The 27,421-nt window shown below is 51.5% G+C and overlaps 1 protein-coding gene across 3 annotated transcripts in view; it reads left to right on the top strand.

Annotated features, from left to right (window-relative positions):
- H6PD (hexose-6-phosphate dehydrogenase/glucose 1-dehydrogenase) overlaps positions 1-24,700 on the top strand; it is a 36,500-nt gene extending 11,800 nt beyond the window's left edge. Inside the window, exons 1-5 of one of the 3 annotated variants that reach the window (XM_029065386.2) lie at positions 4,813-5,148; positions 8,087-8,718; positions 11,395-11,512; positions 19,699-19,968; positions 21,203-24,700. In XM_029065386.2, coding sequence (XP_028921219.1) covers positions 8,098-8,718; positions 11,395-11,512; positions 19,699-19,968; positions 21,203-22,566 — 2,373 coding nt within the window. In that variant the 5' untranslated portion in view covers positions 4,813-5,148; positions 8,087-8,097 and the 3' untranslated portion in view covers positions 22,567-24,700. Of the gene's footprint in view, positions 1-4,812; positions 5,149-6,180; positions 6,216-8,086; positions 8,719-11,394; positions 11,513-19,698; positions 19,969-21,202 lie in introns of those variants that run through there. The other 2 variants (XM_029065385.1, XM_029065384.1) reach the window with 2 other exon arrangements.
- Positions 24,701-27,421: the final 2,721 nt, after the last annotated feature.

Raw genomic sequence — 27,421 nt, 5'->3', positions numbered from 1 at the left:
AGGTCCTTCTGATTCCTAGGCCCGTGCTCTGTCCACTATACCACACTGCTTCTTTTCCAGTTCCATCACCTCTCCTGTTCTCCAGCCCCCTCTCCTGGAAGGGATAGTCTCTCTCTGTGTCTTCTCCTGTTCCAGTAACTGAGCATGCTTTTCTGAAGGTTGTTTGCCTGTTGACTCCGTGCATCTTTGGTGGAGAGTTTTAGCATTTGAGAAGCACCATGGCTCAGTGGAAAGAGCACGGGCTTGGGAGTCAGAGGTCATGAGTTCAAATCCCAGCTCTGCCACTTGTCAGCTGTGTGACTGTGGGCAAGTCACTTAACTTCTCTGTGCCTCAGTTACCTCATCTGTAAAATGGGGATTAACTGTGAGCCTCACGTGGGACAACCTGATTACACTGCATCTACCCCAGCACTTAGAACAGTGCTCTGCACATAATAAGCATTTAACAAATACCAACATTATTATTATTGAGCCCAAATCTTTTTTTTTTTCCCCAAATGAGAGAGTAGTAACATAGACCCTATCCCTTTGGTGGACCGGCTGGGTTTATGGAGCTCAACAACTGCTGAATGGCATCTCTTGTGACTAGATTTCCAGTTGGTCTTTTGCCCATGCCCTCAGCCTAGGGGTCACAAACTTCTCTGTGATCTAGAAAATCGGAATGTGATTCCTGCGTCCTAGTTGGAGAGAAGCATTCCCATTGGAGGAAGAAAAGCTGCTTTGTGCCAGGGGAATACCACCTCTATTTCCAAAGCTATTTCCAAGTCAGAGGATTTCATTTCTGTCTTCCAGGGGCTGAGGTTTCTATCTCCATTTTACAGATAGGAAAGTGGAGGTACAGAGAATTAAGCGACTTGCCAGATTCCACATAGACTGTCAGGAGACGACTAGACCCCAGACCCCCCTTCCTATCCCCCACCCCTCTGTCCAGGACTCTGCCATCAGCTACCCTCCCTCTCCAAGGCTGATCACCCACCCAAGTCTGCCCAACTCCATTGTGATGCAGTGGATGTGGTCAAATGCCTGGAAGGAGAAGGGGGACCTGGGACCCTGGGGGACCATGCTTTTTGTTTCCCTGCTGTGCTCGGCTTTTCCTTGCCCTCTTCAGGGGCTGTTGTAGCTGGTTCAGTTGCGAGGAACCTCTGGCTTGCTCTTTGCAGGACTTTCGAACACACCCCACGGCTACATCTGGGCAACTGCAGAAGGAACCTAAGTTAGTCATATTTATTGAGCACTTACTGTGTGCAGTGTCATACACTAAGCGCTTGGGAGAGTACAATATAACAGTAAACAGACCCATTCCCTGCCTAATATGAGCTTACAGTCTAGTTGGGGAGACGGACATTAATAAAAATAAATTACAGATGTGTACATAAGTGCTGTGGGGCTGGGATTGGGAATGAATAAGGTGAGCAAGTCCGGGTGATGCAGAAGGGATTAGGAGATGAGGAAAAGTGGGGTTTAGTCAGAGAAGGTCTCTTAGAGGAGATGTGCCTTCAATAAGGCTTTGAATGTGAGGAGAGTAATTGTCTGTCAGATATGAGGAGGGAGGGCATTCCAGGCCAGGGGCAAGACCTTGGTGTCATCCTTGACTCTGCTCTCTCATTCACCCCACACATCCAATCGGTCATCAAGACCTGCTGGTCTGAACTTCACAACATTGCCCAGATCTGCTCTTTCCTCTCCATCCAAACTGCTACCTTGCGGGTACAATCTCTCATAATATCCCAACTGGATTATTGCATCAGCTTCCTTTCTGATCTCCCATCCTCCTATCTCTCCCCGCTTCAGCCTGTACTTCACTCCACTGCCCGGATTATCTTTCTGCAGAAACACTGGGCATGTCACTGCCCTCCTCAAAAATCTCCAGTGGTTGCCTCTCAACCTTCATATCAAGCAAAATCACCTCACTGTTGGCTTCAGAGTTCTCCATCACCTTGCTCACCTCCCTTCTCTCCATCTACAGCCCACCCTGCACACTCCGCTCCTCTGCTGCCAACATCCTCACTTTGCCTCATTCTCACCTGTCACGCCCTTGACCCTTGGCCCACGTCCTACCTCTGAGCTGGACTGCCCTCCCTCTTCACATCCACCAAACTAACTCTCTTCCTCTCTTCAAAGCCCTACTGAAGGCTCACCTCCTCCAGGAGGCCTTCCCAGATTGAGCCCTCCCTTTCCCTCTGCTCCTCCTGCCCTCCCTGTTGCCCCTACTCCCTCCCTCTGCTCTAACTCCTTCCCCTCTCCCCACAGCACTTGTGTATATTTGTACATATTTATTACTTTATTAATGGTGTGTATATATTTATGATTCTATTTATCTATTTTGATGGTAGTGATTCCTGTCTACTTGTTTTGTCTTGTCTGTCTCCCCCTTCTAGACTGTGAGTCTGTTTAGACTGTGAGCCCATCATTGGGCAGGGATTGTCTCTAACTGTTGCCAAATTGTACATTCCAAGTGCTTAGTCCAGTGCTCTGCACATAGTAAGCGCTCAATAAATACTATTGAATGAATGAATGTGAGCCCGTTGGGCGAGAGGTCAGCAATGAGATAAATGAGATCAAGGTACAGTGTGAGAAGGTTAGCATTAGAGGAGACAATTGTGTGGGCTCAGTGCAAGAGTGCAAATTCATTCAATAGTATTTATTGAGCGCTTACTATGTGCAGAGCACTGTACTAAGCGCTTGGAATGAACAAGTCGGCAACAGATACAATGGGAGTGGCGCAGTTGGGGGGAGTTCCCAATAGCACCCACCCCACCCCAGGAAATGCTGCAGAGCAAAGGGGGTGGCTGGGAGAGCCTCAAGGCCAGCCCCCCACACCAGGGCCCAGCAAAACAGTTTCCTCTAGGATGCCCCTTGTGCCCGGAAATTGATTTCTTCCCTGATAAGTTTCTGGTTTGGGACTTGGGAACTGATTTTATCCCATAAGAAGGTATTTGGGGGTTTTAAAGATTTCAAAAAACATGAATACTAATAAATGTGACATTTGTTAAGCACTTACTTTGTGCCAGGCACTATACTTAGCTCTGGGGTAGATAATGAGGTCAGACACAGTCTCTGTCCCACACGGGGCTCACAGTCTAAGGCGGAGGGAGAATAAGCATTTAATCTCCATTTTACAGATGAGAAAACTGAGGCACAGAGAAGTTAAGCAATTTGCCTAAGGTCAAAGAGCAGGAAAATGGCAGAGCCAGCTTAGAATTCAGATCCTTTGACTCTCAAGCTCTTTCCAGTAGGCCATGCCAAAATTATTATTATTATCATTGAACTTGTTAAATGCTTACTTGTGCCAAGTACTGTTCTAAACATTGAGTTAGATACAAGTTAATCAGGTTGGACACAGTCCCTGTTCCAAATGGGGCTCACAGTCTTAATCCCCATTTTACAGATGAGGTAACTGAGGCACAGAGAATTAAAGTGAATTGCCCAAGGTCACACAGCAGACATGTGGCAGAGCCAGGATTAGAATGCAGGTCCTTCTGACTCCCAGACCCGTGCTCTATCTGCTAAACCACGTTGCCTCTCCTCCAGTTTTCTCCCAATGAAAGAGGGGTTCCAAACTCTCTTCTCAGGATTGTACCATCTTATCATGCCCATCTCAACTATGCAGATCCCCAATCCTTTGGGAAGGGCAACCCAGGGAAGCCACCCAGCTGCCATGCTGCCTTGTCTTTTTTTTTTAAAACTTTGTTTTCCCACCCCTTCCTCAGCCCCACATATGTACATATCCATATTTTATTATATTAATGTCAGTCTACCCCTCTAGATTGTAAGTGCTTAGTGGGCAGGAAACATGCCTACCAACTAATACAGTGATCCGCCACCGTACGTGCTCAATTAATACAATTGATTTATTTTCTGCACAAGCCCAACTTCAAGATTTCCAGTCCCACCTTGACGAAATGGGATCAGAGCACTAGCTGAAAGCCCCTTGGTTGGTAAATTTACTCTAATTCCTATCCTGCTCTCAGGTTTGCCCCTTGCAAAATGATGCTTTGTGTTAGTTTTTTGTGTGAGTCGCTTCTGTCCCATATAACAGGCCGTTTTTGGGATTTTGCTGCACAGGATTGGGGTTCATTCATTCATTGATTCATTCAGTCATATTTATTGAGCGCTTACTGTGTGCAGAGCACTGTACTAAGCGCTTGGAAAGTACAGTTTGGCAACAGATAGAGGCAATCCCTACGCAACAACAAGCTCACAGTCTAGAAGGGGGAGACAGACAACAAAGCAAAAGAAGTAGACAGGCATCAATAGCATCAAAATATAGATAAACAGAATCAGATATATACACATCATTAAGAAAATAGAGTAATATGTACAAATATACACAAGTGCTGTGGAGAGGGGAAGGGGAAAGAGCAGAGGGAGTGAGTAGGGGCAGTGGGGAGGGGAGGAGAAGCAGAGATTCTCAAATGGTGTAGCAGTGGGTGAAATGAACACATTTCCAGATCCCAAAGCACTTACGGGGTGATTTGCTGCCGAAGGGCAATATTTCACAGGGAGGCAGTTTTTTCTAGAATGTGATCTGGTAGAGAAAGAAGAAAACAGCATACCAGGGAGCTAGGAGAAGAGCACCAGGCTGGGTGAACATCAGGCAAAGTTCAGCTGCAAATATTTAGTTTGAACCTTTTGCAATTCTACTCCCACTCATTCTTTTCTGATTCGAGAGTCATGTGATTTTTTTTAAGGAAATAATTTCCTCCTGTTGTCTCTTTTGGGGAAGCAAAGGCAAGCCCGTGGGGGGTGGGGATGGGGGCTGTAGCGGGGGTGAGGGCTGGGGGAGGAGGGGAATGTAGAGGCAGCAGGACCAGGTACTTCCCGCCGCCCATTCTCTGCTGGGAATAGGAGGCCTACAGCTCTCCCAGTTTACCAGAAAGCTTTCAGCGGCAGGCTTATCTCCACCTCAGGTCCTGTTTGTCTGAAGATTGATTGGGAGAGTGTGTTCGGTTGTGTTGATTTGGACACCGCACCGGCCTGACCTGCCTCTCCCTGTGGGAGAGCCATCCAGGAATCAGGAGGCAGCGGAGGGAAGAGGGTCAGGGTCGGGCCCTTGCGTGATCTCAGCAAGCCTTCCCGGGGGCCCGCGAGTCTGCTTCAGGAGACTGCTGGGGTCCGAGGAGGATCCCCTGAGCTCGTGTGAGGGAGGTGAGTCGGGGGGCAAGGGGAAGGCTGGTCCTGGTTCCAAAGCCATCCCTCTAAAGGACGTGAATTTTTTTTATATAATAATAATGATGGTGTTTGATAAGCACTTACCATGTGCCAAGCACTGTTCTAAGTGCTGGGGAAGATACAAGGTAATCAGGATGTCCCACATGGGGCTCACCTTATCTGTAAAAAAGGGATTAAAAGTGTAACAGACACAGAGAAGCTAAGTGACTTGCCCAAGGTCACACAGCCAGGATTAGAACCCACGTCCTCTGACTCCCAAGTCCGTGCTCTTTCATTTATTCATTCATTCAATAGTATTTATTGAGCGCTTACTCTGTGCAGAGCACTGTACTAAACGCTTGGAACATACAATTCGGCAACAGAGACAATCCCTGCCCAGTGACGGGCTCACAGTCTAATCGGGGGAGACAGACGGATAAAAACAAGACAACATCATCACGATAAATAGAATCAAGGGGATGGACACCTCATTGACAAAATAAATAGGGTAATAAAAATATATATAAATGAGCACAGTGCTGTGGGGTGGGGGAGGAGCAGAGGGAAAGGGGGCTTAGCTGAGGGGAGGTGAAGGAGGGAAGGGGGAGGAGTAGAGGGTGGAGGGGGAGCAGAGAGGGAGCAGAGGGAGAAGGGGTAGCTCAGTCTGGGAAGGCCTGTTGGAGGAGTTGAGCTCTCAGTAGGGCTTTGAAGAAGGGAAGAGAGTTAGTTTGGCGGAGGTGAGGAGGGAGGGCATTCCAGGACAGCGGTAGGACGTGGGCCAGAGGTCAACCACGGGATAGGCGAGAACGGGGAACGGTGAGGAGGTGAGCGGGAGAGGAGCGGAGCGTGCGGGGTGGGCAGTAGAGAGAAGGGAGGTGAAGTAGGAGGGAGCAAGGTGATGGAGAGCCTTGAAGCCCAGAGTGAGGAGTTTTTGTTTCGTGCGGAGGTTGATAGGCAACCATTGGAGGTTTTTAAGGAGGGGAGTGACATGCCCAGAGCGTTTCTGCAGAAAGATGATCCGGGCAGCGGAATGAAGAATCGACTGGAGTGGGGAGAGACAGGAGGTAGGGAGCCATACTGCTTCTCTACTTATACTATCTTATACTAACTGTTAAACCCACACTATGTGCTAGGCACTGTACTAAGCGCCGGGGTACATACAAGCTAATCCGGTTGGGCACAGTCCATGTCCCATGTGGGACTCAGTTTTTCATCCCAATTTTACAGATGGGGTAACTGAGACAGAGAAGTTAAACAACTTGCCCAAGGTCACACGCAGATAAGTGGCAGAGCTGGATCAGAACCCAGGTCCTTCTGACTTCCAGGCCTGTGCTCTTTCCACTAGGCCACCCTGCTTTTTACTAATTAGAATCTTCAGAGAGGATGGAGAATCAGGAGAAGTGGCAGGATGTTTGAAGATGAACTGAAGCAGTCTTATGTCAGCCCCCATTCAGATGGCTTCATGCTGGAGGTCGTGAGGGAGGCTTGGGAGGGGCCACCCAGTCACAGCTGTCTCAGACTAGAGTGCAGGAGTATTCTATTCAGCCTCTCTTTGACTTTCTTGTGGTTTCCTTGAGAGACCCAAAGTTCTCAGAGTCCTCAGGGACAAGAGATCTTGGCCCCGGGCCAAGCTCTGCTTTGGTTGTGCTTTTACGTGGGGCAGGTTGCTTCTGTGCTCTGTGCCTCAGTTTTCCCCTTTGAAAGGTGGAAAGTAGAACATGGGGCCTTTGCTCTTTACTGAGGTGTGGTGAGGGTTAACTGGACCTTTGAAACAAACAAATAAGCTCTAAAGCTTATGGAAGTCCAGCCGGTAGGTATTGTGTAAATGTAAGTTTTGTACTATAGTTCCCCGGGAGACCATGAACTTCACATGGAGTCTTCTCACCAATAGTGGGAGGATTGGGATTGGGCCATCTTTGGGAGCCCAAGGTACAGAGCCCCTTCTCACAGGGTCAGAGCCCAGTTGCATGCCAGGAAGGTCCCATGCATGGACTCTAGTTAAAATGTCAGAGGTCTGCTGGTCTGCATGCAGGCTGGAAAAGGGTGGGGAGGGAGTGGCGGGGGAAGGAGAGAGAGAGAAAACAAACACGTGAGAGAGAATATGCACAGGTGCTGTGAAGCCCCAGCCGGCGAGGCTGATGCCCCAGGCTCGGCAGGGCAGGGGAGGGTGGCACTGAAATGAACCCAAATGAAATTTCCCTGCAGCATGGCAGAGGCCTTTTCAGAGAGACAGCCCTGGTGCCACAAGCGAGCTCTGAATGGTCACTTGGAGATCCTGCGTGCCAGCTCGCTGCTATTTCTCCTGGCTGGCCGCTTGCTGCTTCTCTCCCTCCCTGACCTTGCGGTTTCCCAGCCTTCCAACCCTCCTAGGGAGGGGGGCAGCAAAGCAGGGTGGCCACTAGAGGCCCTTAGAAATGCTGGACACCGAGACGCCCACGATGTCACGTGGACTGCGCCAGTCACGCAGCAGACACCGTTTTGGGGAAATGTGCCAAGTCGCTCAGGTTGAGAGCCCTGGCCCCCCCGCCTGCTTCAGAGCCATCACCTTCCTCTCCCAGTTCATGTTGAACCCAGGAACCACTTCCAAGCTAGTGGGGAGGAAAGGAGTGTGTGCTGAAAATTAAAATGTCAGACAAAAAGGCATTGGGCATGGTTTCTGGACTGGGTGAGGGGCAGGCCTACTGCAAAAAACTGTATGACTGACCACCCTAGCTCTCAAGGGTCAAGAGAGGAAGGAGTCTGAGAGCAGTACTGGGCTACCAAAAGGAACACGTGGAAAGTTCTTGCTGGGAAGGAAGTAGCTGACTGCTTGGTTCTTTGTTTGATTTCCCATCCCAGTTAATCCCCTCGCTCTGCTTTCTCTTTCTCTCTCACTCTCCCTCTTCCTCCTGCTCTCTCTCCCCCCATACCCACGCTCCCACTTTCCGGGAACCAGGCCTCCCGACAATGCTGAAGGCCACGTTCTGCATGGCTTTCCTCCTGGGGGCTGTGTTAGCCCAGGAGCCTCGGGGTCACGTGTCGGTGGTTCTACTGGGGGCCACCGGGGACCTGGCCAAGAAGTACCTGTGGCAGGGGCTCTTCCAGCTGTTCGTGGATGAAGCAGATCGGGGTCACAGTCTCAGTTTCCACGGGGCGGCCCTGACGGCCCCTGAGCAGGGGCAGCGCCTCCTGGCAGAAGCCCTGAAGCGGCTCTCCTGCCCGGCCGACGTGGCGCCCGAGCCCTGTGCCACCCTCAAGGACCGCTTCCTGCAGCTGAGCCAGTACCGCCAGCTGAAGACGGCCGAGAACTTCGCGGCCCTGAGCCGGGACATCGAGGAGCGGCTCCAGCAGGAGGGGCTGAGGGAGGCCGGCAGGATCTTCTACTTCTCGGTGCCCCCCTTCGCTTACGCAGAAATCGCCCGACATATCAACAGCAGCTGCCGGCCGAGCCCGGGGGCCTGGCTGCGGGTGGTACTGGAGAAACCCTTCGGCCATGACTACCAGTCGGCCCAGAAGCTGGCGGTGGAGCTCAGGTCTTTCTTCCAGGAGGAAGAGATGTACCGCGTGGACCACTACCTGGGCAAGCAGGTGAGCTGTTCCCGGTCTCCTGTTCGCTAGGCGGAAGGAAGATGTGTGCCCAGTCCAGAGCCGGGAGAGGGGTGTGTCCAATTCTGGCTGTATCAGTGTATCAGCAGGCCAAGGACACGTAGTGGATCTGGCCCAGACCGCAGCCCCTGAAAGTCTAATGGTCCACATTTCCCCTTCCTCCAGGCTTTACTGACCTCTCCTTGTGTCCATAGGAGGCGGGGGAGGTGTGGGTATGTGTGGGTGTGTGGGGAGGGGAGTGGGTGTGTGCAAGCAGGCCAGTGGGAGGACAAACCACTTGGTGTTACAGGACAGTGTTCTGATTTTGCTGAATCAGTACCCACTCCAGAACTGGAAGTTGGCATAAGTGGAAAGAACATGGGCCTAAGAGGCAGGGGATCTGGGTTTTAATCCTTCCTCTCCCCTTGTCTGTTTTGAGTTTGGGCAAGCCACTTAATTTCTCTGTGCCTTGGTGTCTGCCCCTGTTTTCTCTCCCCTTTCAGCTGGTAGCCACATGTGGAACAGGGACTGTGTCTAATTTTGTATCTACCCCAATGCATAATACAGTGGTTAGCACAAAATAAACACTTAAGTGCAATTATTATTACTATTATTATTCCCTCTAGACTAAGGTCCTTGTGAGCAGGGAACCTCTCTACCAACTCTGTTATATTGTTCTCTCGCAAGTGCTTAAAACAGTCAATAAATATGATTTTTTTTAAACTAGCTAGTGGAAGAGGCTTTTAGCTTACTAAAATAAATTGCAGATAGGGGAAGCATCAGAGTGAAAGGATGTGTACATAAGTGCACTGTTCATGTTCCCTTCCCCCCAACTCCCCTCCAGACTCCACTGACTTGCTCCTCCCCTTTTCCCACCTTTTCTCTTCCCTTCCTCTTCCCCACTGAAGCCTGCTCTCACCCTTCAAGCTAAACAGGTCTCCTCTGCCTTCTCTTCTGTCCCCCCTCCTCGGGCTTCCACCTCCGGGGATCACATTGGTGCCTCTGCAGATCCCTGACCCCACCCTGCACCCTGTGGCCACTCAAGAAATATTTCTAGACTGACTGATCCATCTGCCACCTGCCTTGGTCTGTGCCAGCATCTTTGGGGAATGATTACAGGAGAAGGCAACACTAGCTGTGTGGGCAGGGAACGTATCTACCAACTCTGTAGTATTCATTCGTTCATTCAATAGTATTTATTGAGCCTTTGCTATGTGCAGAGCACTGTACTAAGCGCTTGGAATGTACAATTCGGTATTGTACTGTCAGTGGTTAGTACAGTGCTCTGCACACAGCAAGTGCTCAATACCATTGATGCTGGCCGTGTCCAGTGGGAACTCAAGGTCCCATGGGAGAAAGGGAACAGACATGGATATCAACCCAAGGGAAAGAAACATAAAAACATGTGCCATGACAGAGGAACAGATGTTTACATACCCATGAGTGCTAAGAACCTGGGAAATCCCTACTCTGGCATCTTGCAGGGAGAGCAAGGATCGTTACTTCTAACTCTGTTGGACTTTCCCAAGTGTTTAATCTAGTGCACATAGTAGGTGCTCAATTAATATAACTGAGTGACTTGGGAAAGATGAAGGATCATTATCATATTTGTCTTCCCCATTAGATGAAAAGCTACTTGTCAGCAGGGATTTCATCTACAAACGCTATTCACTTCTCCCAAACACTTAGTACAATGCTCTGAACGTAATTGTGCTAAAGTATTATTGATAAACAGCATTGATTGAGAGTTTAGTTTTTGTAGTTCACTGGGTACTGAAGACGAAGTCTTTGCCCTCAAGGAGCCTGATTTCTATTGGCCTTGAGTGGGGGTGGGTGTTAATGGAGCAAGTTATCCGGTTGGACTTATCTGGAAGGAGGGTAAGGAGGTTGGTTTGCTTATTTGATGGTGCTTGTTAAGCACTTGTGTTGTGTTATGCTGCCGAGTTGTCTCCGGCCCATAGTGACACCATGGACATGACCGGAATGCCCCACCTCTATCTGCAACCATTCTGGTAGTGTATCCCTAGAGTGTTCTTGGTAAAAATCCAGAAGTGGTTTACCATTGCCTTCTTCCGGACAATAAACTTGAGTCTCTGCCCTCGACTCTCTCCCACGCCGCTGCTGCCCAGCATAGGTGAGCTTTGATTTGTAGCAGATGGCCTTCCACTCGCTAGCCACTACCCAAGCTTGTAATGGCCCAAGCTTGTAATGGAAATGCCTCTGCTTGACTTTCCCTCCTGTAGTCGAGACTGGAAGAGACTGGAAGGGTGAAACCCCGAGAAGGGATTGTTAAGCACTTACTGTGTATCAGATGCTGTTCTAAAAGTCAATTAGGTTGGACACAGTCCCTGCCTTGCATGGGGCTCATAGTCTTAAGTAGGAGGGAAGATGGGTATTGAATCCCAATTTTACAGTGGAGGAAACTGAGGCACAGAGAAATTAAATGACTTGCCCAAAATCACACAGCTAGCAATTGGCAAAGCCAGGATTAGAACCCAGGTACTCTAACTCCCAGGCCCCTGCTCTTTTCACTAGGCCACGCTGCTTGGTTTAGTGATTGGAAGATGAGAATGGAGGACATTCTAGGCAGGAGAAAATGATCTCTGCACTGTTTGAGGCGGGAGGGGGCAGAGCTGGTACAGGAGGCATCAAGGAACTTTGTCTGTCTTCTCCCCCCAGGCCGTGGCCCAGATCCTACCTTTCCGAGACCAGAACCGGGAGGCTCTGGACCCCATCTGGAACCGGCATCACGTGGACAGGGTGGAGATTGTCCTGAAGGAGACGGTGGATGCGGCAGGTGAGGGAACAGCACCAGATGTCACATCCTGGGCCTCCCTCAAACCAGGAGGTGGCAAGGGGGATTCTATATCTGCACGTGTCTTGTTTGCAACAGGATAAGGAAATCTTTGTGGGCCTGTGGCAGGCCGGCGCCCACCCCGGCCCCCCTCTCTTCAGGGTGGTGGGGTGACCTAGTCATGGTGGAGTGTGGGGACAGAGGGCAGGGTAGGTGGAGACCACCATGCCCAGATCTGCCAGGATCATGGCCCTGTTCAGAGCCCAGACTGGTGCCAGTTCCTGAGTCCAGTTTGGAAGAACTGAAGGTGTCCGGTGGGCATCCCTGCTGGGTATCCTCACGGCAGCGTTGGTGATGTATGCTGGAGTGGACCTGCCCCTTTGGGCTGCAGGACCCTCTCAGCACCTACATTTCATTTCCCCATCCTTCCCTGCCTGGCTGGTGCCCTCTTGGACCCATCTCTGGCATCTTGCAGGGAGCGTGCTCCAGAACCGAGGCCGCTGCTGCTGTACCGAGAGAGTGAGGCAGGCCCTGCCACCCCTTTGAAGGACACGGCTGCATCGCCTTCCCTGCAGTGCTGCAGCACAGTCCGTCTGCAGTGCTCAGAATAGAGTTCCCTGGGCTGGATGGCCCCACAGAGCAGTTCCAGGGACTCTGCTTTCCGCAACCTCCCAGTGCTGCTGCCAGCCTTCTTCCACCCGCCCTGCGCTTCCTTGAAACCTTGAGGGCTGCTTAGGTGGGTGGGGATGGAGGCGGGAGGGCTGCATGAAAGGATTGATATTTCTTTCTTTTCTCTCTCTCCTCTGTCTCTTTTCTCTCTCTCTGTTTTCTCTCTCCTTTTTCTTTCTCTCTCTCTCTCTCTCTCTTTTTTTTCTCTCCTGGTTCTGGGTCCCTAGAGGAGGGATTTTTTTTTTCCCCTTTCTGGTTTTGGAATCCACTATAATTTGTCACCTGAGTTTTTCTGCCTGGCCCCCTTTGTCGGCTGGCATCTAGGGAGACTGCAGCATTGACTGCATTAATGAGTGTGCCTTTTGAATTAGAGGGACAGATTCACACACACACACACACACATTCTATTACTCTAGATCAGTCGATAAACCAAGGGACCAGTTGAGGCAGGGATGAGCTTGGGGGCTGGATCGAGGCTTGGGTTTGAATAAGCAGCATTAGCTAGATCATCCCTCATTGTCCTTGTTTGATTAACTGTCCAGGAGCCAGTGTGGGCTTCGGGCCTGGGGCCGCAGGGTCGAAGAGGAGGTTGCAGGCCTCCTGTCCTTGGGGACAAGCCCAGGGTCCACTTTATGGTGAGGGGGTGGGTACCCTCACCTGCTCTGCCTTGTACTGGGCTTAGAACAGCCCCTGGCTCTGAGTGACCAATTTGGGTGACTACAGCTCGGTGTGGCTAGCAGAAGGGCCTGTAGAGTCAGTTTCCCTCCCCGCCAGTGCCCCGGGGGAGATGCCGGCACTAGGATAAAACTGCTTGGGATCCTGTGGCTAGTTGGGGCAGCAGCCCAGATCAGGGCTGCCAGCCAATGCCAGTGGTGAGAAGTGAGGAAGGGGCTGACAGGTCAGGTCCCCGGCATGTCTCCACAAAAAGCTGGACTGAGACTTGCCAAATTAGTTGCTGTCAGTGGGCACCATTGCCAGGGACAGGGCAGCCCTGCAGCAGCCTGGTGAAGGATCAGGGATCAAGGAAGACCCTGGGCCAGTGTGTACACAGAACCTGGATGCAGTAGGCATGGGTAGGGAGCCAGTGAAACTTTCCCCTCCACCCCAACCAGATAACCCTGCCCCAGCCTCCAAGGTCCCTGACAGCCAGTATGTGCAGTTCCAGCTTATTTTTAAATTGTATTTGAGTTCTTATATATCCCAGGCTTTGAACCACACACTGGAGTAAATTCAAGCTAATTAGGTTTGGTTCTTTTTTTTAAATAGTATTTAAGCACTTATTATGTGCCAGGCACTGTTCTAAGCACTGCGAAAGTTACAAAGCTATGAGGTTGGACACAGTCCATTTCCCCAGTGGGGCTCACAGTCTTAATTCCTATTTTACAGATGAGGTAACTGAGACATAGAGAAGTGAAGTAACTTGCTCAAGCTCACACAGCAGACAAGTGGTGGAGCCGGGATTGGAACCGAGTTCCTTCTGACTCCAGGCCTGTGTTCTCTCCACTAGGCTAAGCTGCTTCTCATAGGTTGAACACAGCGCATGTCCCATATGGGACCCCAAGTTTTAATCCCCATTTTACAGATGAAGTAACAGGCATCGAGAAGTTAAGTGACTTGCCCGAGGTCACACACAGCAGACAGGTGATAGAGCCGGGATTAGAAACCCGGTCCTCTGGCTCCCAGGCTTGTATTCTTTCCACTAGGTCATGGTGCTTCTCAGGGGGACTCTGTAAGCCAGGGCCTGAGCCACATCTCTGAGGCCTTGAGACAGCTCGGCAGTTCCCAGCCCTGGGAGTGCCCGAATACTGACGCCGCTTACCCAGGGAATTGAGGGGCAGGGGGAGTGGCCAGAAGCATCCCCTTCCCCCCCAAGCTAATAAACTTTGACCAGCTAAACAGCAGCAGTGCCATTGGCATAGGGTGGGGAGGGGATTAGAGGACAGGGGATAGGGCAAAGCAGCCAGACTCTAGGATTGTCTTTCCAACCGGGAGTTGTCCCCGTTTCTCCATTCACATCTCCTCAGACTGCTAAGGATTTCTCAGATTCCTCTCCCCAGGACTAGCCAGCCATCCACCCCACCAAAGCCTGGGTGAGGCCCTAAAACTGTCCCCCTACACACACACCCCTCCCCCTCCCCACCCCAAACCTGTCTCCCTCAGGGTCAGCCTCCTGGAGATGGAGCCCAGGCCGGTGTTTTCCTCAGAAGTGGCCACAGGCCAAATGTGAGAGAGGGACTTCGACCCGACAAGGTCACCCGGAGATCCTGCTTTCCCCCTGGAATCAGGCTTCCCCTCCCTGACCCCTTCCCTGCCGTTCTCTGTCGCAGCCTCTGGCCCGCAGTAGGTTGCAGCGGGGCTGGGCCGCAGCACTTGAGAGATGAGTGGATGAGGGGGAGGAGAGAGCAGCGTTGCAGGGAATTCTGGGCTGGTTCCGGAAGCAAAGTCACGTCCCTGCCTGGGCCTCCGGATTTCTAGCTAAGAAACATGGTCTTTGATTGGGCCGAACTTGCCACAAGGACCTTTTAGAGGATGCTCCCGTACTGCTAGTTCCAGGAGAGTGTGCTGGCTCGGAGCAGAGACTGAGAAGGATGGGGGACCCCTGCTGTTTGGGACCACCAGGGGCAGGGCCTACTTGCAGATTGGGTCTGGGCTGGTTAGAGCAGCAGATTTCCTCAGACAGTCCACATTGCTGGCGGGCAGCAGCTCCTAGGGCAAACCCCAGCTTGCTCTAGGATTTCTGGGGAAATCAGAGGGCCACCCCCTCTGGTTTCTGGGTGGCATTTGTGGTAGCCATGGGCCAGGAACCGGTGGCAGTATACTGGCGGCGCGGAGGAGTAGAGAAGGTGCCCAAATCTATGCTGAACTGCCCTTGAGGAACTCTGTAAAGGAGGGGGGAGCAAGAGGGGTAAGGAGCAGCAGGAGGCACAGCGAAACGCAGTGTAGGGAATAATGCCGAGTCTCACTGGCACCTTGGCCAAGGACAGTGGCTCCTTTTTCAGAAAACTCTGCCCTCACCGCTTCATTTGGGCAGTCCGGCGAGATTGGCCTCGCCCAGAGACTGGGCAGTAATTTCCAGGACAGTCACATGCCCAACCTCAGCCAGAGCAGACCAGACAGACCCACTTCTGCCACCAGGTTCAATCCGCCCTCACACTTGGATTTGCATCCTTTTTTAACCCCTTCCTCAGCCCCACAGCACTTATGTACATATCCATAATGTATTTATATTAATGTCTCTCTCCCCCTCTAAACTGTAAGCTCGTTGTGATTAGGGAACATGTCTACCAAATGTTATATTGTACTTTCCCGCATGCTTAGTACAGGGCTCTGCACAAAGTAAGCGTTAAGTAAATACAATCAATCGATTAATCAGTGGTAGTTACTGAACTCCTCCTGAGTATTGTGTACTGAGTGCTTGGCAGAGTGCAACAGAAGCAAGACACGCGTTCCCTGCCGGATTGGCAGGGCCGGATCCTGTCACTGGGACCTGCCCAGATCCTGAGCTGTCTGCTGGCCTGCCTCCTGGCCACGTGATGGGAGCCTGGCCCTTGAACAGGGCGAGCACCGCAGCACTGGGGAGGAGCGATCCCCAGGACCGCTCTGCGGCAGGCAAGGTAGGCTAGGCTGCCAGACCTTCCCACCCTGCTGTCCTGAGAGATGCAGGGAGTCCATCCCTGGCAACACCTAGTGGGAGTCGGCAGGTGAGCAGGCTGGCCACTGGCCCTCATTCTCAAGGAGCCTCTTCTAGGCACTGAGCTGATGAGACAGGCCACGGGCATCCGAAAGAGAGGAGGAGCACAGAGCTGCAGCAGGCCTCGGAGTTGTTTTAGCAGTGGAGTAGGAAACCACATGGGAACCGCTTTGATCATGGTTTGTGGTTGTTTTTAACTCCAGGCTTGAGGCTTGACCCTCCCCCTACCCAGGGGTCCTAGCCCAAAGCAGAGCTGCCACGCGAGAGGAAGCCAGACTGAGGGGCAGAGCTAAAAATGGGAAATCCTGAGCCCTTCTCTGCCTCTCACTTGTCCGGGGAACTTTGGCCACATCAGGGCAAAAAGTAGGAGAAGGAAGGATTTCAGGCCTCTCAATCAGTCAAGAGTTTTTTTATTGTCTGCCTTCTCTGTGTCAAGCACTGTATTATGTTTCTGGGAGGGTGCACAGTACATCAAACAGAAACTCCTCATCATTGGATTTAAAGCACTCAATCACCTTGACCTCTCCTACCTCACCTTGCTACTCTCCTACTGCAACCCAACCTGCCCACTTCACTTCTGTAGTGCTATCTCACTGTACCTCGATCCCATCTATTTCACCCTGACCTCTCACCCACGCCCTGCCTCTGGCCCGAACGCCGTCTCTCCTTATATCCAGCAGACACTGTCCCTTCGCCACAAAGCCTTATTGAAGTCACATCTCCTCCAAGAGTCCTTCCCTGACTAAGCCCCTTTTTCCTCTTCTCCCACTTTGTTCTGTGTCACCCTGACTTGCTTCCTGTATTCATCCACCCCCCCACACACCCCCGTCCCACAGCACGTATGTACCTATCTGTAATTTATTCATAGTAATGTCTGTCTCTCCCTCTAGACTGTAAGTTCGTTGTGGGAAGGGAGCGTGTCTGTTCATTGTTATAAGGTATTCTCCCAAGCATTTAGTACACTACTGTGTGCAGAGGCACACGGTAAGCGCTCAATCATATTTATTGCACTGAGGGTGCAATAGAAGAAAACATGATCCCGGTCTACGAGGAACTTCTAGTTTAGGTAAGGAAACAGCTGTAGAATAATTTACAAAAAGTACTTAGAGTATAGTATGTGAAACAACATGTACACAAGTGCTATGGGAAGCAGTAAGGGCAAAAATGCTAAGGTTGTGTGAAAGGGCTCAGGTGATAGTAGGAAGGAGGTGAGTTTTCCAGAGGGCTTTGAAAATGGGGAGGGCAGTGGTCTGCTGCACTTGAAGGGGGAGGGAGTGGAGTTGCAGGAAGAAGGAAAGGCATGCACCCAGGGGTTGCAGATGGGAGTTTTGAGAATGAGGCACCATGAGAAAGTGAGCTGGGGTGAAGAGATTGGTTAGGGTAAGAATGAGAAAGCTGATGGCATGCCTTAAAAGCCAAAGGCCAGGACTTCCTGCATGATGTGGAGAGGAGTGGGTAACCATCAAAGGCTTTAGAGGAATAGAGAGATGCATGCAGAATGGTATTTGAAAAAGACGATTGGGGCAGCAGAATGAAGTAAAGACTAGGGAGAGGGAAGAAGGTGGAGGCAGGGAGACCAGTGAGGAGGCTGCTACAGTTTTTCCAGTGAAGCCCACTCGGAGGGACTTCTTTAACTGAGGGCCCACTCTCTCCAACCTGGTCTAGGACAGGTCACATAGTGGGCCAGTCAAGAAGGAGATAATCTGTTAGTTTAAACGTGGATTATCCTCTTGGAGGGAGGATGACCTGGGAAACATGGGTGTAGATGGGTAAAATGTTTGGATTTACCTGCAAGTCTGCTTTCCTCTCCTTGGGAGACAAGATGGTGAATGGGAAGTAGAAGTGAAAAGCCAATTAATGACTAGGAGGGGGCTTCTGTTGTGGGGAGGAAAAAGCAGATTGGTTAGGTCCCACCCCATTGAATGTCTTTGGATAATGTCTTTGGAGAGTATACTGACCCTCCCTTCCCTCTCCAGATCCTAACCGGGGAGGGGTTCATTTGACATTTTTCCTTGCTGTGGGGAAGTTTGGGGCAAGAATATGAGGTTTGCCCCCCCCACCCTCCATCCCAGAACCAAATGTCCTTAGGTCCAGTTGGACACGCTGCTTTCCAGAGCACTAATCTTTATTTAAAAAGTACAGTGCCTGGCACACAGTAAGCATTTTAACAAATACCATTTTAAAAAAAATGATGCTATGTATTTGCTAGTACTTTCACATCCATCTGGACTGTAAATTTCCCCTCTAGGCTGTAAACCCTCCTCTAGACCGTTAGCTTGTTTTGGGCAGGAAGCGGGTCTACCAATTCTGTTATATTGTGCTCTCCCAAGTGTTTAGTACAGTGCTCTGCACATAGTAAGGACTCAAGAAATAAAATTGATCAACTTAGTCTGTGCAGAGAGCAATCAGTTTTTTTGTTTCCTTTTCACAACATCCCTGTGAGGAAGGGAGGCGGTAGGTCTTATGATTGCTTTTTTACAGGAGAGAAAACTGAAGCCCAGAGGGGCCAAGTGACTTGCCCAAGATCATACCGCCAGGCAGTGGCAGAGATGGGACAGGAGTCCAGGTTTCTGGCTCCTGTGTCCAGAACAGAACTCTTCATCTTCCCACCGAAAACATGTCATGACTTTCCCAACATTATAGACGTTACCACCATCCTCCGTTTCACAGGCCCGTAATCTTGGCATTATCCTCAACTCATCTCTCTCATTCAACCCACACATTCAATCTGTCACAACATCCTGTTGGTTCTACCTTCATAACATCACTAAATTCCAGCCCTCCCTCTCCATTCAAACTGCCGCTATGCTGATACAAATATGCATCATTTCTCATCTTGAATACTGCATCAGCTCCTCACTGACCTCCCTGCATCTTGTCTCTTCCCTCTTCAGTCCATACTGCACACTGCTGCCCAGATCGTTTTTCCGAAAAACTATTCAGTCATCTCCCCACTCATCAGAATCCTCCAGGGGTTGTTCATCCACTTCACATCAAACAGAAATTCCTTCCCATCAGCTTTAAGACAGTCAGCTTTCTCACTCCTACCTTACCTTGCTGATCTCCTACTACTTGCACTCTGATCCTCTAACGCCAACCTATTCTCCATCTCAGTCTCATCTATCTTGCCACCAACCTCTTGCACACTTTTTCCCTCCCACTTCATATCCAGTAGATCACTGCTCTCCCCACTTTCAAAACCCCCCTAAAATCACATAATAATAATAATAATGTTGGTATTTAAGTGCTTACTTTGTTCCAAGCACTGGTCTAAGCACCGGGGGAGATACAAGGTAATCACGTTGTCCCACATGGGGCTCACAGTCTTAATCCCCATTTTACAGATGAGCTAACTCAGTCACAGAGAAGTTAAGTGTCTTGTCCAAAGTCACACAGCAGACAAGTGGCAGAGCCAGGATTAGAACCCACAACCTCTGGCCCCCCAAGCCCATGCTCTTTCCACCGAGCCACACTGCTTCTCTAAGAGGCATTCCTAGGCTAAACCTTGTATCTTCCCTATTCGCCCTCCCTGCTACATCGACTGTGTGCTTGGCTCCGTACCCCTTAAGCATGTTGATACTCACCCCAGCCCCATAGCACCTGTGTAAATATTTTTATACTGTACTATTACTCGTATCCCAATCCATTTTAAGGTCTGTAGATTGTAAGCTCCTTGTGGGGGGGCAACTACCAGTTCTGCTGTATTGTACTTTTCCAAGCACTTAACATATACACAGTAAAAGGCTCAATAATTCCTACTGATTGATTGATTGGGAATCTTGAAGAAACCTAACAGAGCAGCTGCCCACTCCCTGCCTCTGCCCACCAGGCCGCACGAGCTTTTACGAGGAGTATGGCGTGATCCGTGATGTGATCCAGAACCACCTGACTGAGATCCTCCTGTCCGTGGCCATAGAGCTGCCCCGCAACGTCAGCAGCTCGGAGCAGGTGCTTCGGCACAAGTTGAAGACCTTCCAAGCCCTGCGCAGCCTGGAGAGAGCCAGCGCCGTGCTAGGCCAGTACCAGGCGTACAGTGCCCAGGTGCGCGAGGAGCTGCAGAAGCCAGCCAGCTATGGCAGCCTGACGCCCACCTTCGCAGGTCAGCTTCCTGCCGGGGACAAGCGGTGGGGGCCCTGATTGGAGCAGAGTGGGGTGGGGGGCCCTGAGAGAACAGAGAAGGGTGGGAAGGTCCTGGGGGGTGCAGAGCAGGGTGGGGGCCCTGGGGGGGGAGCAGAACAAGGTAGGGGGCACTGAGGATGGTAAAGAGCTGTGGGGTACTGAAGGGAATAAACATGGAGAGCAGAGAACTGGGGGGCCCTGAGGGGGAGCACTGAGGATGGGAGCAGAGATGGAGGGGGGCAGGCACTGAGAGGAGCAGAGAGATTAATAAGATAATCAGGTAAGAGGCAATTCCTCTCCACATGGGGCTTACGGTCTAAGGAGGATGAGGAACAGATACTGAATCCCCATTTTGTAGATGAGGAAACTGAGGCGCAGTGAAGCATCTTGTCCAAGGTCACATAGGAGGCAAGTGTCAGAATCAGGATTAGAACCCAGGTCCTCTGACTTCCAGGTTTGCATTCTTTCCATTAGCCAATCGTATTTATTGAGTGCTTACTGTGTGCAGAGCACTGTATTAAGCACTTGGGAGAGTACACTATAATAGACACATTCCTTGCCCACAACGAGCTTGTAGTCTAGAGGGGGAGACAGATATTAATATAAATGAATAAATTAAAGATATGTACATAAGTGTTGTGGGCCTGGGAGAGGAAGGGAGCAAGTCAGGGTGACAAAGAAGGTAGTTGAAAAAAAGAAAAAGGCTCTTGAGGTCCACGCTGCCCTGAAGTAGAAGTTGAGCTCAGATTTCTACATGGGGGCTCAGCTGTGGGAGAAACAGGGACAAACCCTGGTTTGCCTAGTGCAGCTGGACTCCTAGCTGGAATCCACAGATGGTCTAGGCCACCTAGCCCTCTCAGGCGGGTCGAGCCTGGTGGCCCTGTGCCAGAGGCTGGCCACCCAGCACTTCAGCTTCCCTTGGGCACACACCTACCTGTGGCCGCTAGACGAGAGGTGCGTCCTGCTCACGGACCCCGAGTCCAACTTCCAGGGAGAAAGGGCCTCCAGAGAGCGGGAGGAGAGGGTCTGAAGAGGAGAGCTGGGAAGGCACAGGAAGACTGGAAAAATTAAAGGGGGCAGTGGGCGTCTGTGGCTCAGCCGCACCAGTGTGTGGCTTGGTCGCTGGCCACGGAGGCCGGGCCCAACCTGACCTGCCATACTTCCCTGCCCCTCCCCATTCTCCCTCCCCTTCCAACCCTCCCTGCCGATTTCAGGAATCCTCATCCACGTGGACACCCTGCGCTGGGAGGGTGTCCCTTTTATCCTGACGTCCGGCAAGGCCATGGATGAGCGGGTGGGGTATGTCCGGATCCTGTTCAAGAACCGGGCGTACTGTGCCCAGAGCGAGAGCCACCGGGACACGGGCAAGAGCCAGTGCCAGCCCAGGCAGATCATCTTCTACATCGGGCACGGGGACCTAGGCAGCCCTGCGGTGCTGGTCAGCCGGAACCTGTTCGAGCCCCGCCTGTCCCTGGAGAGCTGGAGGGAAATGCCCGAGCGGCCGGGGCTGCAGCTGTTCGGCCTCCCGTTGTCGGCCTACCATGCCTACGGCCCCGTGCGGGAGAGGGACGCCTACTCGATCCTCATCTCCCACATCTTCCATCGCCGGAAGGATGCCTTCATCACTTCCGAGAACCTGCTGGCCTCTTGGGACTTCTGGACACCCCTGTTGGACAGTCTGGCCCAGCAGGTCCCACGCTTGTATCCCGGCGGATCGGAGAACGGACCCCTGCTGGACTTCGAAGTAGAGGGCAGACAGGTGTCCTTCGTTCAGGGGCAGCCGGAGCAGCTGATTCCCGGGCTGGGCTCCGCCCAGACACCCAGTGACTTCCGCGTCCTGGATGCCAGGTTTCGGCAGAGCCCGCTGGTCTCGGCCTGGCCGGAGGAGCTGATCTCCCGCCTTGCGGACGACATCGAGGCGGCGGCTGAGGAGGCGGTGCGGCACTCCGGTGAGTTCCACCTGGCCCTCTCAGGCGGGTCGAGCCCGGTGGCCCTGTTCCAGAGGCTGGCCACCCGGCACTTCGGCTTCCCTTGGGCACACACCCACCTGTGGCTGGTAGACGAGAGGTGCGTCCCGCTCACGGACCCCGAGTCCAACTTCCAGGGCCTGCAGGCCCACCTGCTGCAGCACATCCGGATGCCCTACTGCAATGTCCACCCCATGCCTGTGCACCTCCACCGGCGGCTGTGCGTGGAGGCAGACCAGGGGGTGGAGCTCTACGCCAAGGAGATCGCAGCCCTGGTGGGCAACATCAGCTTCGACCTGGTGCTGCTGGGTATGGGGGCGGACGGGCACACAGCCTCCCTCTTCCCCCACTCGCCCAGCGGCCTGGATGGGGAGCAGCTGGTGGTGCTGACCGAGAGCCCTTCCAAGCCTCACCAGCGCATGAGCCTCAGCCTGCCCCTCATCAACCGGGCCAAGCAGGTGGCCGTCCTGGTGATGGGCAAGAACAAACGAGACATCACTTCGCTGGTCAGCCGTGTGGGCCACGAGCCGAGGAAGTGGCCCATCTCAGGGGTCCTGCCCAGCTCCGGCCACTTGGTGTGGTACATGGACTATGATGCTTTTCTGGGCTGATGGAGACCCTTCCCCATCCCTTCCCCAACGTGTGCCACCCTCCTCCTCCCCCCCACAACACACCCACACACACCCACACACACACACAGACACCCACCCAGCTTCTACCTTCTCTCCTTGTAGCCTTCTGACCAGTGTCCTCAGGATCCCTTTGTGCCCGTCTTGGCCATTCCCCAACTGGGACCCAAGGCGGGAGTTCCGTCAAGGCCTTGGACCCTGGTGCCAAACTTTCTGGCGTTTGGAAGGGGCAACTCCTCATTTCTCCATCTGGGGCCAGCTTTACTGAAAACCAGAAGGGCAGAAAAGTACCTCCGTGTCCTCGGTTCCCTGGGGACTGGGCAGCATTTGACTGGGGCTCTTACCCGGGGAGGAGGATGGGAACCTAGAGTCATTGGTGTTTTTAGCCGTCCCCACCATGGTGTAGGAATGATGTAAAAATGAAGCCATGAAAAAGTAGTCGATATCCCACGACCCAAGGCTGGGTCCAAGCTTGGGCCACGGGCAGGGTGATCTGGGATAGTTCCTGGGGGGAATCTGGTTTCAGACGGCTGCAGTCAGGGGGTAGCAGGCAAGGACGTGCTCTGTGCAGGCTCTCTTTCTCTGTCTCCCCCTTCTCTTTCTCTCCCTCTTCTCTCTCTTGTCAACCGGACTTCAGGCCGGATGGGCCGAGGAGAGTGGTGAAGGCAGTCCAAGTACAGGGTTTAGCCACGAGGTGGCAGCCCGACACCAAAGCTCTGAGCCTAAAGAAGTGGGCTGAACTGTGAAAGCGACTTAGTTTCACCTAATTTTTCAGGTGTCTCCACCTGGTGCAATTTCCCCCCTTTCCCCTCCATCCTTCTGTGACTCCTAAGTGTTCCCTCTCATGGCGCCTCTGAGAACCTGTCCCACCGGGGTCCCTGAAACCAGAAGGCAACGGTGACCTCGTCTCCACAGGGCAACAGCCGCCCAGCCCCCTCCTGGGTTGTTCTTTTTTTTTAAATATGAAATTCCTTTGACTTAGTTGCATCCCCGGAGAATATCTGGTGATTCAGAAATGCCCTGGAGGACCCTGGGGCGTGGGGCTACCATAATGTTACCATTTCAGAACAATGTTGAGTCACGGCGCTGGGGCCCTGACCCGAGACTGTCCTTTGCTGATTCAGAAAAGAAAATTTGTTTCTGCTTTGGACCGTAGCCTTCACGCTGATGCATTTCCCGGGGGGTGGGGTCGGGGGAGGGGTTCACTGGTGGGATTTGGGGAGTAAACGTCAAATGGGCCCTTTTAAAAAGCAAGAGTGAAAACTCTTGAGAAGGGTCATCTGATTCCCCTCTTAACCTTTCCCCCCCTTCCTTCGAGGGAAGATGTCAATCTTTTGAACAAAATGGCTGCTCACCCAAAACCACACCAACAGCAGCATTGACTGATCTTCCATTTGAGTTAGGGCCGAGTCACTCTCGTGGGACAGAGTCCCCAAAAATTTAGAAACCAAACTGAGAGCCAGCTTTATTAGAGAGCCAGTGGGGCTGGGAACCAAAGTTGTCTCTTTCTGTGTGTCTCTCTCTCTTGGGGTGGTTCCCTTTAGACCTTGGGAACAGAGGCATCTCTTAAGAGGAAGAGGTTTTAGTGTGATTTCAAATACAGAGTATTTCACCAGGAGACCCCCCTCACCCCACCCCCAGAGGAAAAAGTGGTGTTTGCGTGAGCACGTTATGCAGGCACGTTTTCCATACATCCCCATTGCTAAGGAACTTCTCTGCAGTTTACTGGGAGCCTGAGTGCTGCAGCCTAGAACCATGAAGTTGCCATGCTGTCCCTTCTGCAGACTAAAATATGTGGTTTCTGGGTGGCCGGCCTAGGGTAGCCCTTAGAGGCATCAGGCGGTCTACTCCTCCCTCCTCCCCACTCTCCTTCCCCTCTTCATCAGCCTTGCTGGCTGCCCTCAGGCAGAGCACTTAACCTGTTTGTGTGCCTTTGTATGTGAGAGTTTCTGGGTTACAGGTAGTGATGTCTCCCAGGGTTGTGGTGTGAATTAATTCGTGTTTTGTGGACTTCATCGCTTTGTTGGGTGAAAGGCAAATCCTGATTATTATTTGCATGTGTGTAGAGAATGTGAGATATTTTCTCAGGGGCTGACAAGCAAACTCTGTTTCCGAACCTGGGGCTGATTTTTTTCAACCAACCACAGAGGGAATCAATCAGTCGTATTTATTGAGTGCTTACTGTGCACCAAGCACTGCACTAAGCGCTTGGGAGAGTACAATATAACATCAGACATTCCCTGCCCACAACAACCTCAGAGTCTGGGGAGGGGCGGGACAGACATTAATATAAATAAATTAATAGATAAGCAAGATAGGCAGCTCCAGTGGGGGATGAGGGAAGTGGTACCCAGCACCTTTCCAAGTTCCCATTCTCCCCCAGCTTTCCCAGAGTCTCCTCCCCACAAGGATCAGCAAAACCAAAACCCCTGCTCGAGACTGACCCCGGAACTGGACCTTGAGACATTCCAGGTAGAATGTGTGGTTCTTACCTACTAAACCCACACAACGGACTGGCACCCTCAGGACACTTAAATTGAAGTCAGTGGAAGGCCTTTGGGGGAAGGGGTGGGTTCACGCAGTTAGTAGCCATAGGATTTTATCTTCAGGCTATCGATGCATGGCACGGGACCAAGGGTGGAGGGGAAAATCAATCATATTTATTTAGTGCTTACTGTGAGCAGGACACTCTATTGACTGCTTGAGGGAGAGTACAATGTAACAGAGTTGGTAGACACGTTCCCTTCCCACAATGGGCTCCCTTTCAAGTTTGAGGCTGCTCCATACCTTTCTGCAGCATTGGGTATTCTTGCTGACCCAGTGGTCCTTTGGTTCATAAGTAACACTGCTGCCGGCAAGGCTATTTATGAGGGTGAGTCCCACCCGGAGAGAATCTCTTATGCATTTTGTCCATGAAGAGAGAATAGCACACATTCTCCGACCCCTCTACCACTCAGGAGGGCGTTACTTAGATGCCAGCATCAGAGAGGGGGAGGGTGTTTCCTACCGCCAGCAGGCTAAGTACTTCCATGGGTTTTGCAGCAGCAGGATGGTTCATGCTGAGCCATCCACACAGGAACAAGTGTAGACCAGAGATCTTGGGTGGCCAGGTTATGGAAAAAAAAAACCCAAAGATCTGGGAAGGCTAAAGGGGTTATGGAAAGTGTAGAAAAGCTTAAGGCATGTAACACCTAGCATCTCATTAAGTCAGGAAGCGTATCAGAGGGAGGCTGTTGTAGAAGAAGTTTACTTTTAGGAAGCTAAATGCATTAGGTTGGCCTTTCTGACAGCACTCAATTTCCAAAACCTTAGAGTGCTGCCTTGGTCTTGCTAGAGGAGAGGGGAGAGGGTCACCTCTCTATGGCTGATCCAACTATACTGTACCCACCCCAGCACCCAGCACAGTGCCGTGCACAATAGTAAGCACTTCAAAAATATGGTGTCATAACCTATCATAAACCCTGGTGGGCCTTCCTTCTTTCACCAGGGCACGGGGACAAAGAAAAGGCAAACAAGGGCGTACCCCTGTCTTCCCAAAACATGAGATGACTCTCGTGGCAACCACAAGGCCAGTGTCATAGGGCCATATAAAGTGAGAATTATAGGTTTGGAGGAGACCTTGGGGAGGCCATTTATTAGTTTATCCGCATGGCTTGTCACATGGAAGAGAATGACATTTTGTCTCTTAATTTGGTTCAGCAGAGTGCTTTTTGGACCTTGTCAGGACTAAGCTGTCCCAAAATATTCCAGACAGCTAGGGTAGAGTTTGAGTTCCTTCTCTAAAGGTGTATAGGCAGCACTTTCAGGGCTAGCTGATAACTTCACTGAGCTGATGAAGTTCACTGAGAACTTCACTCTTCACCTGCAGAGAAGGTAATTTCCTTCCATCTAATCAGCACTGGGCAGCAAAGGCTTCACTGAGCTAAAATCAAAACCTGATTAGAACATCCAAGCCTGGAAGGGTGAAAATGAGCAAAGCCCCATCTTCACACACTCAGAACATTTACCCTGTAGCACCTGGGAGTTTGTTCCTCTAATGTGGCAGGTAGCATCCCCCACGGAGCTTACAGATTTTTGCCTTGGCCCATCAAGTCGGGTGCCCAGACAGCAAGTAGCTTGTCCTCATTTTTTGCAAGTTTGAATTGGATCCCGGTGCTTTTGACACGTGGTTGCACCTTTTTATGGCAGTTTGGGTGTGGGAGGGTCATGTTTCTCTGGACTGATCATAATCTTTTAACTAAGTGGTCCCTACTAGTCTACCAGTGCCTATTGAAGGCCATTGCCCCTGTTATGAAACCAGTCACCAGCAGGTCCCACGCAGACACATGCTGAGCCACATGTTGGTCTTGGAATAGGAAGCAGCACCTCCCTTCCCCTGCTACAAGAACAGCTGTGGGAAAACGGTGGTCTGCTGGGAACCAGAGAAGCAGCGTGGCCTAGTGGATAGAGCATGAGTCTGGGAGTCGGAAGGACCCAGGTTCTAATCCTGCCTTCACCACTTGTCTGTTGTGTGACTTTGGGCAAGTTCCTTCACTTCTCTGTCCCTCAGTTCACGCATCTGTAAAATGAGGATTAAGACTGTGAGCCCCATTTGGGACAGAGACTGTGTTCAACCTGATTAGTTTGCATCTACCCTAGTGCTTAGAACAGAGCCTGGCACAGCGTAAGTGCTCAACACGTACCATTAAAAAAAAAAAAAAACAGGGTCACCATCTCACCTTCCCAAGCTGCGTGGAAGAATCCTTGATTATCATCAGGAAAAAGTCACATTTGCCAAGGACGGACAAATAATTGCAAACTCAAAATCCCATTACAGGTAAAAGACCTAACCCCCACC

Source organism: Ornithorhynchus anatinus, chromosome 5 (genome assembly GCF_004115215.2).
Source record: "Ornithorhynchus anatinus isolate Pmale09 chromosome 5, mOrnAna1.pri.v4, whole genome shotgun sequence".
Lineage (NCBI taxonomy): Eukaryota > Metazoa > Chordata > Mammalia > Monotremata > Ornithorhynchidae > Ornithorhynchus > Ornithorhynchus anatinus.
This window is presented reverse-complemented; position numbering and strand designations above follow the sequence as displayed.